This window comes from Lissotriton vulgaris, chromosome 2_1 (genome assembly GCF_964263255.1).
Source record: "Lissotriton vulgaris chromosome 2_1, aLisVul1.2, whole genome shotgun sequence".
Classification (NCBI taxonomy): domain Eukaryota; kingdom Metazoa; phylum Chordata; class Amphibia; order Caudata; family Salamandridae; genus Lissotriton; species Lissotriton vulgaris.
The window spans coordinates 144,688,659-144,704,210 of record NC_141687.1 but is presented as its reverse complement, the minus strand read 5'-3'; the positions used below and the strand labels follow the sequence as shown (position 1 = coordinate 144,704,210).

The following is a 15,552-nucleotide window of genomic DNA, read 5'->3' as shown; positions in this document are numbered from 1 at the left end:
CAGACCTACAGACTTGTCTGATGCTTGTTAAATGTGCAGTTAGTTAACAAGGAAAAGTTTGACAAGTAATTTGATCTAAAGTGATGCTTAAATAGACTAGTGTCGACATTTTTAGTCCTGCCTACGTAAATGTGTAAACACAGTGCTTGCCGCACAGTACTATCAGAACGTTAGTGCACCTGGGGCATGCCATGTGATTCTCCCCCTGACTCCCCCTTGTGGTGGCAGCGAATCCATAACTACGAGTCACTCTGTTGACCCGTCTGTGATCGGCCTTCATGACCAAAATAGTTAGCATGGTTATTTTGTTCCAGGGTACAGTTCTGTGTCCTAAACATGAATATTTCTCTCGTCCTCCATACAGGATCTTGCACAATTTCAAACAAAGCTTGATGTTCTGGGAAACGAAATTGAAAAATCCGATGTGTACACTCTGCACTGCTCGGCGGAGAAGGCGTTCGGCCTCATAGGAAGCTTCGGCAGGCAGGTGAAGGGCCTGCAGAATGAAGCCAAGGACCTGAAGGAGCTGCAGGAACTACTGGAGGCCACGGTGGTGGACTTCACTATCTTAGATCAGTAAGTGTCCATGGTTTGTTGTTATTGGGTCAGTAGACATTCTGGAGCTGGTATGCAGGAGGCGAAAACACAACACCGCCCTCCGGTTACTGTCACAAAGACAACAATAAACCTAGGTGCACAGTTTTAAATCTATGTTGGTCTTATAATAACTCGTTTAAGGGAATTCACAGAATTCCCAAAGACTAGGCTTGGTTTTCCTACATTTCCAGGCGTACCCCCCGGTCAATGGCTGGCAGATTGTCCGCCAGCAGTCCACCAGCTGGCTCAGTAGGAATGGGCATAACATGCGTTTTACTCACTTTGAGGTCTCCATCCTCAGACAGCTCATCACCAAGTTTTAAGTGAATAACAAAAAGAAATATATAGAAAAGTGGGCTTTGGGTCAGCCAACTTCAGCCTTGGGCAATCCTGTATTCTTCTTGGTTTGCCATTGCTTGGATGGGCTCTCAATCAGCCACAGCATGTTGCAGATGTTTACAGTGTATCATTTAGTTGCAGTGTGGGTTTGATGGTAGGACATAAAGTAGTTCTTACAGCTGTCACAGTGCTTGATAAAACAGGCTCACCTCCCCCACTTCATGCTGCTCTGTCACCGCTTCCCTTTCTCCCTCCAGTGCCAGAGATCATACACGGCCCATGATGTTTTATGTCACTGGGTGCTCCTTTCAATGCAGAGAGCCCCAATTCAACAACACAATGTTTTTGCTAGGGATCTTCCTATAGTCGTAGTGCTTAATTGCCATTGTGGAACTGAGGGCCTGATTTAGGTCTTGGCGGAGGGGAATCAAAGGTTAACGTGACGTTATAGTTAGGTGAAAATGTAAGTTAAAACCTAATGTGTTAAACGCAAAAAAACACTGATATTCACCAATAATAGTTAGCTGAAGAAACTATAACTTGTGATATTATCAATGATGTCATAGAATATTTCATGAGTGATGTAATATGTGAGGTCATAAGCATTGGTCCTAAATTGTGGAGTGACCTGGCACTACACACAAGAGCCTCATCCTCACATCTTGAATTGCACAAGAAGCGGAAGCCCTGGCTTTTGGTGTAGTCCCACTAGGCCTTGGGGTTGGTCATGCTCACTCTTAGTCAGCACCACAATACCCTCTCAGGTGATAGTGTAATCTACAAATCTGCAAAACATAACAGATTATAATGCAAAGGAAAACAAGATAATATTGTTACTTGGAAGTTCTAACTATTCCCTTTCTCAACTTGTGGGCTGCCTTCCATATGCCCCAGTGGGACTGGAAACTGAATAAGGTAGTTCTTTACACAGAGCTCGGTCTTGCTGCTTACACCATGTACACATGCTTGCATTATCGGTGTATGCCCACATCCTTGCACAAAGAAATCTCACCAGTTCTCACCGTTTTGCAGAATACTATGGATTGGAACCTGGTTCTGTAGTGATAGACGATATCCTTATTGGTGGCCTATCTTCATTTCTCTGTGGGAAGAGTAAACACACTCTTTCTGTCGTATTGACCATCCTGTGGACCAGCTGCCGTCTGCCGCACCATCGCAGGTGGCCCACTATATTCAGTGAGGGGAGGCTTTAATTTCTCTATCACCCCTGGACCCAGAGATGCAAAGATGGTTAACTCTTCTCAATAATTACTGTCCTCTATAGCTGCTTCACCCCCTTTCTGCCCTAAGTGGCATCCAAAATCATCTGCAGGAGCAATAGAGGCTGTTAGGAACAATCAAGCCAGTCCTACACTTAGATAGGGGTAGCAATGCTACAATCACTATTTCCTTGTCAGGAATTAAGGAGGAGGGCTCTAGCCAATATTAAATCTCTAGATCTTGACCAGTTCCTCCCTGTGTATGAGTTCAAAATGCTGACTTTGGGCCAGGTGCTAGTAGCTGCCAGAACAATGACTGGCTGTGCTAGGCGCACCTTCAGAATGACTATTTCCTAGTGACTGTCCTAGAATAGCACAAGGAGTACCGTCAGCAGGTCGGCTCAGTGAGCTGAGCATTCACTGTAGACAAATGCAGCCATCTGGAAGTCGGGAGCTTGAATTTCAGTAAGGCTGGCTCAGCCTTCCATCCTTTTTGAGATCAGTACAGTCAGTACAGTAATTTGGGTTATGACAACGTTTGTTATTTACAGCAGTTGGAAACAGCAGCAGTTTAAAATTATATTTCCTCTAAATCATGTTGGCAAGCCAGCATTACCAATCGGTCTCACTGCTGTCCCTTAGGGCTTCACCAAGACAATGGCCCTGGAACTGCCTATTCTGCAAGAGCAGGCGGCCCTATACTAAACATACATTTTTGACTGTCTCATAAGAGCTGTGTCGAAGGAGGTTGCAAAGACTGGTCTAGGCCGGATGCTCTGGAACCTATTACAACTTAGGCTCTTAGGGCCAGATGTATGACCCTTTTTTGCGGTCGCAAACGGGAGATCGGCCCGTTTGCGACCGCAAAAAAAGGCATCCAGGCATGTACAAACGCAATTTTGCGAGACGCTGGTATGTAAAATAGCATTTACGACTCCTACTATTAGGTAGGGGTGTCCCTTCCTATTAGCAAGTGTGAATGCCATGTACTATTTTGTGACCGCATTTACAGTTGCACAACACAAAGGGGAAGGGGTCCCCAGGAGACCCCATCCCCTTTGTGAGTGTGTGCGAAAATATTTTTTAAGAGCAGGCAGTGGTCCCAGAATAATTATTCAATAAAATAATGTCAACATAAACACATTCCCACATGCGGATATATACACCTGTTCAATTTCTGTGTAAGCAGTTAGTTCATGTAGTTACTCATGGGAATCAAGACTTGATACAGAATCCAAGCAGTAGATCTGGAATTCTTTCTAAATTCCAAAAAGCCAAAACTTTACTCGTACCATATTCATAGGCATACCAGAATATATTTCCAAATCTCTTTCTTCAAGTGTTTTGCACTGGGCATGTGGACAATTTTTCACTTGATCAGAGGTAACACTGTAGTACAGAATGCGCGATACTTCTATCTGCCTGTTTTGGCTTCTTTGTTTATCTCATGTATGGATTCTGTCTGCTTGTTCAGTTGTGAGGATTTGGTGAAGAACCTGAGCCTGCTGTGGCAGAATGTGGACGCGATTCAGAAAGAGCAGGAAGGCTGGAAGAAGGAGCTCTGGCAGGACATGGACACTGAACAACTGTACAAAAGCACCAGCCAACAGCAGAGACTGATGAAGTCGCTTCCGCAGGAGGTTCAAGAGTGGCAAGTCTACATTGGAACAGTGGAATCCACTCACATCATTCAGGTAAGGAAGCTCTAAGGTAAGAAAAGCGCGTGCAGGGCTCAAATGGAGATCACAATCATTGAGAAAAGATCTTTTTAGGTATGAGCTGTGTTGTGTGCATTGTAGCTCAATCTTTTAATTTCTTTTCATAGCGCTCTGTTATGTATATCAAGTGGCACATTTCATTCTAGTGGTGGTCCGTGGTTGATTGTTGCACGCATGCTGCCTTAACCTTGGGATTTGACCTGCATATGGTCAGATGATTACCCCTCATCCACAGAGTAAAACCCTATTGAATTTCCCCTGAGTGGAAATGGCACAGACATAAGATCAGCACAATTACTTCATTTCACCCTCCAGTTTTCCAAAGTTGAGAGAAAATCTGACAAGGTTGTGAAAATTGGCACTTTTCCCCCCATAAATGTGCACAAAAGTTATTGTACAAAAATGTTTCTTTCCGTTGAAAGGCAGTAATCTTCTTTCACAAGTGACATTTTTGTATAATATATTTAAAGCATTGTTAAGTATTATATTTCAACGTTTTAAAATCTTTGACTTGTGTAACTTTTTATAACAGTGAGCTAGTTTAACACAACTGTTTTAAAACGACCTTTGGCTTTTCCCCTGTAACTCCTCAAACTATATTCAGCATTTTTTAAAGATAAGTCAAAGGGTCCGAAATACAAAGGTTTTTTCAACTAGCGAATCCTGCAAGTCACAAAATCAAAGAACCTGCAGCTGCAAAATAACTTTTTACGCTTTACAAAAGCCCGTTTACGACTCGGCTGTAAAACTCTTTGCTGTTCGAATCGCAAATAGGATGGGGCGAGAAAAGGACATGTCTAAATTGTGATTACTTTGCTTTTAATTCACTTACTTGCTGGGCACTCATCCCGGTAGCCACAGACATCAACAGACATCCCCGCACAGCGGAATTAGCGCTGTTACTGTGAGTGTTTGTATTTCTGCCGCCATTTCCTGGTCCCTCTGGACACGCCCACTAGGGCTGGCCACACCCCCTTTCAATCGTCTCCACTTCCATTAATTATGTACACCCACTGGAAGCGCAGCGGACGAGCGCAGCAGGCGCGACGTTTGTGTGCCGAAGGCGCGCTTAAGACAAGCTCGTCTGCGCTCGTCCGCGCCGAGACCGGGCCCAGGGCCATGCCCCCTGACCCTGTTGTGCCGGGCCCCACTCAAACTTTAAAATTGCTAAAATATTCCTCCGCTCATCTTCGAAATCTCAAACCACCGACAAATCTCCTACATTCTACACCTCACCTGCTGCATACTGACCCTATGGTAGGCCCTATTAAATGTCCTACATGCACCACCTCTACTCCTTTGGCCAACCCCCTCCCTCAGATTCGGGCCGCACTTATTAATGTACGCTCTGTTCCTAAACACAAAACCGAGATCCTGGAATTTATTTAGTCACATAATCTTGATTTACTGTTCGTTACCGAGACCTGGGGTGATGACGCCTCAGGCCCGGATTTCAAAGCGGCCATTCCCGAAGATTTCTCAGTGCACAGACTAGACCGAAAAAAAAGGAAGGGTGGAGGGATAGCCATTTTTTACAGGATGTGCTTCAAAATTAAAATCACCGATCTTAAATTTAATGACTGTGAAGACTTCTCCTTTTCCATCAGCCTCTCTGGCAACCAATCATTCATAGGCAGCTTACTCTATCGCCCGCCTGGATCCAGATCCAAATTCCTAAACAACCTTAACAACCTAATAGAGATCACTGCAGGAGCTCCACATTTTACCATACTAGGAGACTTTAATTTCCATCTAGAATCCATTGATGACCCTGATACCACCATGCTAACTAATGATCTATTAGCAGCCGGCCTTCAGCAAATTGTCAATCAGCCTACGCACAAGGCCGGCCATACTCTAGATGGAATATTCACTAGCAATCTGCATATCTTGAACTTAAATGTGATCCCTCTTATATGGGCAGATCATTCAGCAGTTTGCTTCTCCATCAAACTTAAGTCCCCTCCATCTTCCATCGCTTCATCCTCCCCCATCTCCTTCAGAGACTGGAAAAATATCAATACTTCTCATCTCGCCTCCTTGCTGTCCGACAACAACATCACTACGGAACCGGACCCATCTTTAGCCTCTAGTAATTACCTCAACAGCCTAGAAATGGCTTGTCACATACTAGCTCCTTTAAAAACCTCCCAACCCAGCAGAAAGCTCCCCTCCGCCCCTTGGTTTACGGAATCCCTACGTCTTCAGAAACAATACTGTAGAAATTTGGAACGACATTGGCGCCGCCACTACAACCCCACTGATAAAATCTCATACAAATGCGCCCTCTCCAAATATAAATCTCTCATCACCGCTGAAAAAATGAGTTACTACACCTCCCAAATCAATCAGGCAAAAAACTCTGCAAGAGAACTGTTCCAAGTAGTTACTCATCTTTCCAATCCCCCTGCCCCTCGCCCCGACGTATCTCAAGCCCTCTGCAACTCCCTTGCCAATTTCTTTGAAGACAAAGTCACTTCTATTTTTTCAGCTTTCACCATTAAATCTTCCCCCGCCAGTATCACCAATCAACCTCTGCCTACCAATGCCCCTACTCTTTCGCTCTTCGAGGCGACCACCGAGGAACAAGTCCGACGATTAATTTCCGGCACAAAATCAGGATCACCATTAGATCCATGCCCTCCTACTATTCTTAATCTCATTCCAGAAGCCATATCCCCCTCATTGACGAACATATGCAATGCCATGTTCACCACTGGATTATATCCTTCAGTCTGGAAAGAGGCCATCATTAAACCACTCTTAAGAAACCCACTCTGGACCCCCTTCTCCCAGCTAGCTATCAACCTATCGCATGTCTCCCCTGCCCAGCTAAAATATTTGAAAAAATCATGAATATTCAACTGTCCAAATTCATAGATAATAATAACCTATTGGACGAAACCCAATTTGGGTTTAGACAGGGGCATGGAACCGAAACTGCTTTAATAAAAGCGGCAGATGACATAAGGATGACATTGGACAAAGGAGGAGCGGCAGTATTAATACTGCTGGATCTCTCCGCAGCCTTTGACACGGTCGATCATGCCACCTTGATCGACCTTGTCTCAGCTATAGGCATTCAGAACAAGGCTAAAGAACTGCTCGCCTCTTCTTAGCTAACCGTTCACAGACAGTAAAAATGGGTCCTTTCACCTCCCATACTTTCACCCTCCCTTGCGGAGTACCACAGGGCTCCTCGCTAAGTCCGACACTATTTAACATTTATGTTTCGGACTTAGTGAGAGTGATAAAGTCATACGGCATCTCCCTTACAACCTACGCCGATGACACCAAATTGGTGCTTTCCGTACACAATGACGGAGCGACAGTTGCCGCAAATTTTCAAAATGGAATGCTGGCAATCAGTTCCTGGATGTCATCAAACTGTCTTAAATTAAACTCTGACTAGACAGAGGTGATGACCTTCGGGAAACTGGAACCCACGTGGTCCCCCCAATGGTGGCCTACTGAGATGGGATCTCCACCAGAACCTGTCACCAAGGTCCGTAATCTTGGAGTTACATTTGACAATAAATTGACGTTCCATCATCATGTCAACTCCGTGGTCTCCTCATCCTTTTTCACCTTGATAAAAATCAATAAACTTTTGCCCTATCTTCCCACCTCAGCCGGCAAAACCCTAATCAGCACTTTAGTTTTTGCCAAAACTGACTATTGTAACGCCCTTCTTTTGAACACCCAGGATAAAGTCCTTAACAGGCTACAGTCAGTTCAGAATGCCTCAGCCAGAATCTTATTGGGCATTCCTAAGTTAACTTCCATCTCTCCGTATATCAAACAACTGCACTGGCTCCCAGTAAGGAATCGCACAAAGTTTAAGGCATTGTGCATTGCCTATAAAGCCACTAACAACCTAGGCCCACAGTTTCTAAAAAAGGCCCTCTGCCCTCTTGAAAATCCTAGAACGTTACGTTCCTCCTCAGCTTGTCTACTCAAAGTTCAACGAACAAAAAAAGCAAACCTGGGCGACAGATGCTTCACGATCTCCACAGCTAGACTTTGGAACGCACTTCCCCTTTACATCAAAACGACCCTACGCTTATCAGCTTCAGGAAGAAATTGAAAACTTGGTTATTCTCACATTAAAATTCACCATAGTTAACGTTCTGTATACTGAGCGCTGAGACACCCCTGGGTAGTTGTGCGCTATCAAAATTGCAAGAAACATAAACATAAACATCGTCCATTTAACTGCGATTCTGAAAGGGATGTATTAATGGTTTATGACCGCAATTGCAGTTGCAAAAACATTGATCAAATATCACCGTCTCAAAAGGGGAGGGGCGTATCTGATTTCAAAAGGATGCTGGGACATCTTCCCTTTGAGAAAACAAACCAGCCGACACGTGTTTCGTCACACTTAAACAACAGTGTGGCTCTTCAGGGCTGAGGTTAGGAGGTGAAGACAAACTATCAAAGTGCTGGTGTGTGTTCTAACTAGTACTAGTGACAGAAATTATGCGAGAAGCAGGAAAACGAAAACCAGAATCTCTGTGTCTCAAAATTGCGAGCCATTACTCGGACCACGTGACGTATCATTTCACCCGGCCGCTAGAGCTCAGGTCTCGATACCACTGGACGCACCCATTCATTTGATGTCCGTGGCTCGTGTCGACTGGTTTGTTTTCGTTTGTATTGATCCAATTTGAAATACAATCTTTACCACAGGAAACCTTGGAATTCGACCTCCATTACTTTTCTAAGAACATTATTGTATATATTTGGTTTGACCACAAAGCCTTACTACTCTTTTTATGTGTGCACAGGACCTTGTCTCAAAATCATTGGCATTTATTATGTCAAAGAATGTAGGGGAATTGGCAACTTGAACTGTGCAGATTAACATAATTCTCCGTTCTCCATCAATCCCTGGGTCATCAATTTTTTGATGTTCATTTGGCAGAAAAAGCAATGTCTAGGCGATGCTGTGAGTCAGCTCATAGACTTTCACTTGAATAGAATAATCATGCACATGTGGCTACAAAACATGTTGAGGTTTTGGCTTATGTGTAGGCAGATCTCTCTGCATCCCATCAGAATGGAAAGTGCCCTTTGTTGTATTGTAAATAATGTCTGACATCAATGATCTGGGAGGGTCTGGGAACCAGATCTTTACTTTCTTTGCAAAGAGAGTTCATCCAGGCCACCGCGGTTTCTAATGCTTCTGTTGAAGGAGGAGGCATGCTGTGGCTTCCAAATATGTATACCCTACAATTGGTCCTTTTGCTCCTTTAAGTCTGAAATGTGTTGCTGTTGGCTTCAGTGATGGCATCCTTGATATCATGGTGGATACCAGATGGAAATGATGTTGTGCTATATTATGTTATGTGTATTTGTGTAGCACACAACTCACCTGGGAGGGTATCCTGGCGCTGAAGCAGGAGCTGTATAGTCCGAGCCAGGGTCTGGGCTAGGTGGAGAGCTAGGTCTTCATTCCCTTGCTGAACTCAAGAACAAAGGAGGAGGCTCTTTTGTGCAGAGGCAAGTCGTTCCAGGCTTTAGAAGCGAAGTAGGAGAAGGCACGACTGCGAATTTGGTTCTGCATATGCACGTGGTGTGAGTAGGAGTAGGGCTGAGCAGAGATGGCTGGTAGGTTTATGGAAGTGGTTGTATGACATTACAACGCTGGCTTTTACCCCGCGTGCCATTACAACGCTGTTTTGACAACGCAAGTCTAGTGGAATAGTTTAATTTTCTATTCCAACTCCAGCCCACATTACAGTAGGGAAGGTGTTGGAATAGAAAATTAAACTATTCCTTTTCCAACAGCGCCCTCCAGCGCAAGTCGTTGAAACGACTTGCGTTGTAATGGCAGCGTGTGGTAATGCCTGCGTTGTGATGGCTGCTCACCATGGAAGTTAATGCGGTAGTTGTGGTACGTGGGCCTAATAATGCGTAATGCTTTTTATGTGTGCGTGAGGAGTCTGAAGAGTACTCCTTTGCGGATTGGGAGCCAGTGGAGCTCTTTGAGGTGCAAGGTGATGTGGGTGTGGGTTGGAGGTTGAGGGTTATCCTGGCCCCTGAGTTTTGTATGATCTGGAGTTTTGGTCAATTGAGCATTGATTCCAGCAGATAATTTGTTGCTGTAGTCCAGCTTGCTGGTGATGGTTCTGTGAGTGTTGGTGGGGAGCCATTTGAAGATATTCTTGAGCATCTTGAGTCTGTGGAAGCAGGAATCACTGGTGAGTTGTTTATCAGTTGCTATACCACTATTCTTTGCGTGAGTTGCTGGGAGGGGTGTGGATCCAAGTTCGTCAGGCCATCAGGTGGAATCCCAGAGCGAGGAAGGACACAAGCCATCTTTATAAATGTAGACAGTTGAGGTTACATATGGCAGAATATGGAACCTCCGTATCAATTTTCCACATTATTATCTCAAGTAGTGAATTTTGCTTTTCATTTTTGATGGTTAGGTTTCTGGTGTTACCTATCAAAGGTTATCTCACCATGCTTTCAATCTTGCTGTGGAAGCATGGCGATCTTTCCTCCTTTGAGGACCATGTACTTCCTTAATTGTTTAAAGGGTTGGTGAACCTGTTTGTAACATTATTCGGCAGTGGTTCCACAGCATGGCATTGGCTCAATTGATGGTCACACCACTCAAACCGTTGTCCAATTGATACTGAGTAACTTACACCTTAAAACTATTTTACTTGTGGCAATAACTTCAGCCGGGTTTGTTTGCCATGATCTTCTAAGGCAATGGTACTTTAAGAGTAAAACCATATTTCCTTGTTAAATGGAACACTTGAGTATAAATTTGCCTCCATTATTCTCGCTCCTGTATCTTCTTAAGCCGAGGAGAGACTTCTCAGATTGGACCCAAGTAGAACACTCCATCGTCATTTACATGCTAGGAAAATGCTCCCATGGGTGTAGCTGTTAACTACACATACAATTTAACAGTGGAAACAAACTAGCAGGACTTGAAGTAATTATTGCACACTCTACCAAGGATAGAGTAAAACTTCTAAATTCTTGAGAGTTGTACCTTTGTAGGAGAGCTGCAAGGCGGCTGCTTGAACTTCTGTCCATAGTTTTGCAAAGCATTTACACCTTGATTAAGGTTTCAGTATATTTCAAAAGTAAGAGAAAGTAAGTAAGAGAAAGCAAAATATCCACTAAAACCAATGTTACAAAAGGTATGTTTTGTTTATTATGAATGTTGATTTTCCAATAATTTCCTCAAATTGAGGTAAAAGTATTTGTAGTCCTGTATATTATTCTTCAAGGGAAATAAAATCAGTCTAAAAAGAACATTCTACTTTACTTCAGCAAATGTTTATTATTTATTTGTTTGCTTTTAGCTAACTTTGCCATTGATTGAAGACCTTAGTAATCCTGCAATGAGGACCAGGCATTGGAAGCAACTGGTACGGCAAACAGGAGGTGTCCTGCGCGTCACCGCAGAGAGCTTGAGAGCAATGACTCTCGGGGACCTGCTTGCACTCGGTTTGCAAAGTAAGTGCCTACAAATATTGGGTTTATGCTCTGGTGCTAAGTAACAATTGTTCCTTGGCAAATGGGGGAGGGCAATTTATTAAGTTGTTTTAAAAAAAGAAAGCAAAGCTTTTAACTTTAGCAGATTGGAAAAAATGAATGCTGTTTGTTATGGTGATAGATTTCCAGTAATGCGAAGAGTTTCATTTACACAAATGTATAGCCTGAGTACATTAAAGTATGCCCCCCATAAGCTATGCCTCCATGGTTTGTCTGTGCACTGTCACAAATCCTAGCAATAGGTGTCATCTTTTTAAGGGTCATATAATTCTAGTGAAGTGCATCTGGTTCTAGGTCTCTCACCTTGTACCAGCTCTATTAAAGAAAGTGAAACCGTGCCCTCCAGAAAGTGCCTTGAGAACTGCTGTGCACAGACAGCAGCCATATAGGTCCATCCCCTTTCTCTATTCCGACATTGTTGGCGGCTCAGGGCCCCCCAGTGCTTGGAAGGACATTTGGAACTGAAAAACAACCAGCTTAGTACCAGAGGAGCTGCCTGGACTCTATACAAACGTTTCCCCTAAACAACTTACATTACATTGTACAGTTGTTGCCCCTACCACAAAATGGAGGGGGCAAAGAGCTACCCACTTGCCTAACAGGCATCAGCAACTTAATGCACTAACAGTCATAAGAGGCCATTACAGTAATGGCAGAATAGGACATGTTGCAACGCAAACATTTACAACACAGTTTTTACATCGCAACCTCCATTACAATGCATGATTTTACAATGCACGCCATCCCACCGCACTTTGAGAAACTACATGTACAACGCATTTCATTACAACGCATACCATTACAACGCATACCATTACAACGCATAATACTTTTAGGGCAATAGTAGGGTACGTGTTGGATAGTGTAGGGGTAAAAATTATTATTCCCACTCCAGTGAGTGCAACAGTAGGGTAAGTGTTGGATAGTGTAGGGGTAAAAATTACTATTCCCACTCCAGTGAGTGCAACAGTAGGGTAAGTGTTGGATATTGTAGGGATAAAAATGACTATTCCCCGTTAACTTACCTTATAATGCATTGTAGTGGCATGCAATGTAATGGCATACATTCTAGTGACATGCCTTTTAATGGCTGCGATGTAATGGCATGTGATGTAAGGGCAGCTACGTTGTAATGATTACGTTGTAAATGTAGTGCGTTGTAATGACTGCGTTGTGATGGTTGTTTCCTGTAATGGCAACTTCTTTGACGAAACAACATGTCCCTTTTTCAGAGGACATGGGCCTGTAGGTTGTTTGGGTGGCCACAGGCCATAACAGAGTCAAATAATCCAAGATTCTAAATAAAAAGAAACAGAGGGATCCCCACAAAGTAGATAGGACTTCTGATAGTTGTTTGTCAACTTAATATGTCTACAAGAATCAGATGAATGAATAGTAGACAATGGTGTACTGGTACACCCACACTGTGGAGCAGGTTGGTCCTTACTTTAAGGCCTAAACCAAACTGTTCCCCTACAAAAAAATCAGTAAATGTCTCTGTTCAGACAATGCTCTGGCTGTTCTCTTGGCATAGGCGCCCTCCCTGTGCTTCTGTTTGCCTTTTCTGATCATACAACTTAGCACGGCCTTGGTCTGCGCCTGCCAGGCGAGGGAGAGATCTCCCTTCACAACACTCAAGGAAGATTTTGGAATCCACCCTGAATACACCGAACATCAGTTCAGTAAGAACCTATTAAGCCCAACAGAGCACTGGCTCCAGAAATATGCATTTTAATTTCACTTATGTAAGAGGTAACATAAACGCTGTCTGCATTTTGAGCTCACACAGATTGTTATGCTGTAGATCAAGGGCCATCAAAAGAGACAATCCTAGAAAAGTGTCCAAGGACATTTCAGCCAGGGGTGTCCTGTGCGGACAGCGGGACATAAGCAAGGACTGCAGGACACACCTACGAAATGCCGGGCGGTTGTCCACGCTACTTCACCTCCTCCTGGTACATGCGGCTCAGAGGAATGCCCGACCCTTGTTTACAGCTCAAGAGTGAAGTACAAGTTCCCCTTTGCACACAGCTCAGTGGACGGGCCCATTCACTCCCCCTGCCCTCCCCACTCACCTGTACACATCTGTGGGCTGTGTCTTTCAGGCCTGATCATTGATCGAGCCTGAAATGTTGTGCTTCCTTTTTCCACCGACAGACTCACGGAGTCACGTGACGTCACGTCAGTCGGCCCCAGCAAAACTGCCCCCCACTGAGAAAACCGGCCCCCACACCATCCGGCCTACTGGGGGATTGCCCGGTACCCGGAATTGCCAGTCCGGCCCTGTGTCCAGAGTTGGTTCACGAGAGCCACATACGTGGCCCATCAACAGTGCAATCACAGATTATGCAATTCTTTCCTTTTATATTCATCGTATGCAAATTTATTCCATATGAATATCCTGAAAATATGGCAAGGATTGGTGTCTGTGGACCAACAATTGGTAGACACTGGGTCACTTACATTACTTTTTAAGTAATAATGCATTTTTATTCATTTGATACACAACTTTTATTCGGCAGCAATTTTTCTCCATTTATTTTAGTTGGTATTATTTTCCATGAGTTGTTTTTTAAGCACCTTGTAAACTCAAAAACGAGGAATAGGTCACTGGTGTTGTTATGGGCGGAGCAGGCCAGTACACCTATCTCTGCCCATGCAGGGCTGGATATCCCATTTAATAGGACAGACATGGACAAAATGGAGGAATCGAAAAGAATGGCCTTTTATGCCATAGTGTTCACCGTGCTACAAGCCGTTTCCTTCAGTGCCATGCGTGTCTGCGCTTAACCTTGCTTCCAACATTTCAGAGCACACCGGGCACGTGAAGTCCCTCGTGCAGCGAGCCGTCAGAGACGTGACAGTGGAGAGTGCCCTGAAAAATTGTGAGGAAGTCTGGCTGAGCAAGATATTTGACCTGAGGCCTCACTGCCGAGTCATCTCAGCGAAGGGATACAATGAAGTAAGTCAGCGAAGCATTGCCGCTACATCTGTGTCAGGCTGAACGCCGCTGGCAGCAAGCACTTTATTTGTGTTTTATTGCAAGAAAGTGGAATCAGCGGAAAAAATTGCAGCGGAAAGCTGGTTGGGGTGGGATTTTACTGAGCTCCGTTTTGTTACCAGATTTACGCAATGAATTGATTTTAATTACCATTGTGCAAGCTCAACTCAGTAGGGTTGTAGCAGAGGTTAGTTCTGCATCCCTTTATATTTAAATTTGACATTTCTGTACCGGTGCACGCATATCAGTTTTTCATTTGCAGTTTACGGGCTGAATAATAATGTATGTCGGCTGTTTGGTTTATGGATAATCTGTGTGCAGTGGTCCTGACTAACCTTTTACATAATGCATGAGTTAAATTAAGCATGATTCTACCATGGATGTTTGGTTCCTGAAATACGTCATTAGACAGGAAAATGAATATAAGGTCATCAAAATATACCTTCAAGCTAAAAAAGTGGTGTTTCAAATGATTTTCTGCTAGCACATTGTGAAGGCACCCACATCTATACTACTATTATAAAGAGAGAACAGACACCTTTTGGCAAGGTAAACTCGGGAACTACAGCGCCAATCCACACACCCAATACAGCGTTGGAAAGGGCAGTTGCAGCAGAAGGACATAGGCTATGCAGACGCCCACCATATACATTTAAAAGGTAAAAGAACCATGCCAGCAAAGTAGTCCCTTGTGGGCGTGTCTGCATTGTGCTGTGGGTGTGTGCTGGGGGCGTGACAATCGCTGGGGGAATTCCGTCACGAGTGTTGTTTTTTCTTCCCAGGTTCTATACATTCCTGCTCCCTTTAAATAGTAACTCAGTGGAGGTCCCATTCTCTTAGAACCACCCCAAGCACAGTTATGGGCAAAAATACAACTAAAAGGCCCTGCAAAGCATTATGGGATAAGATTAGCATAATTTTTAGCATTCATGAAAGGGTTTCAATGTTTTTGAATTTTACTCATCAGGGACATCTTGGGACGACGAGGTGAACTGCAGCTTGATGTATAATATTTTAAATGCTATTGCATTTGCCTTATCAGGGACATCTAGGGACGGCGAGGTGAACTGCAGCTTGATGTATAATATTTTAAATGCTTATTGCATTTGCCTCATCAGGGAGATCTAGGGACCACGAGGTGAACTGCAGCTTG

General features: G+C 44.0%; 1 protein-coding gene across 1 annotated transcript in view; it reads left to right on the top strand.

Annotated features, from left to right (window-relative positions):
* Positions 1 to 14,402, top strand: part of LOC147729704 (uncharacterized) — a 363,931-nt gene extending 349,529 nt beyond the window's left edge. The window contains exons 26-29 of the mRNA XM_086954024.1: positions 365 to 576; positions 3,631 to 3,850; positions 11,206 to 11,359; positions 14,209 to 14,402. Coding sequence (XP_086810150.1) covers positions 365 to 576; positions 3,631 to 3,850; positions 11,206 to 11,359; positions 14,209 to 14,402 — 780 coding nt within the window. The remainder of the gene's footprint in view (positions 1 to 364; positions 577 to 3,630; positions 3,851 to 11,205; positions 11,360 to 14,208) is intronic.
* Positions 14,403 to 15,552: the final 1,150 nt, after the last annotated feature.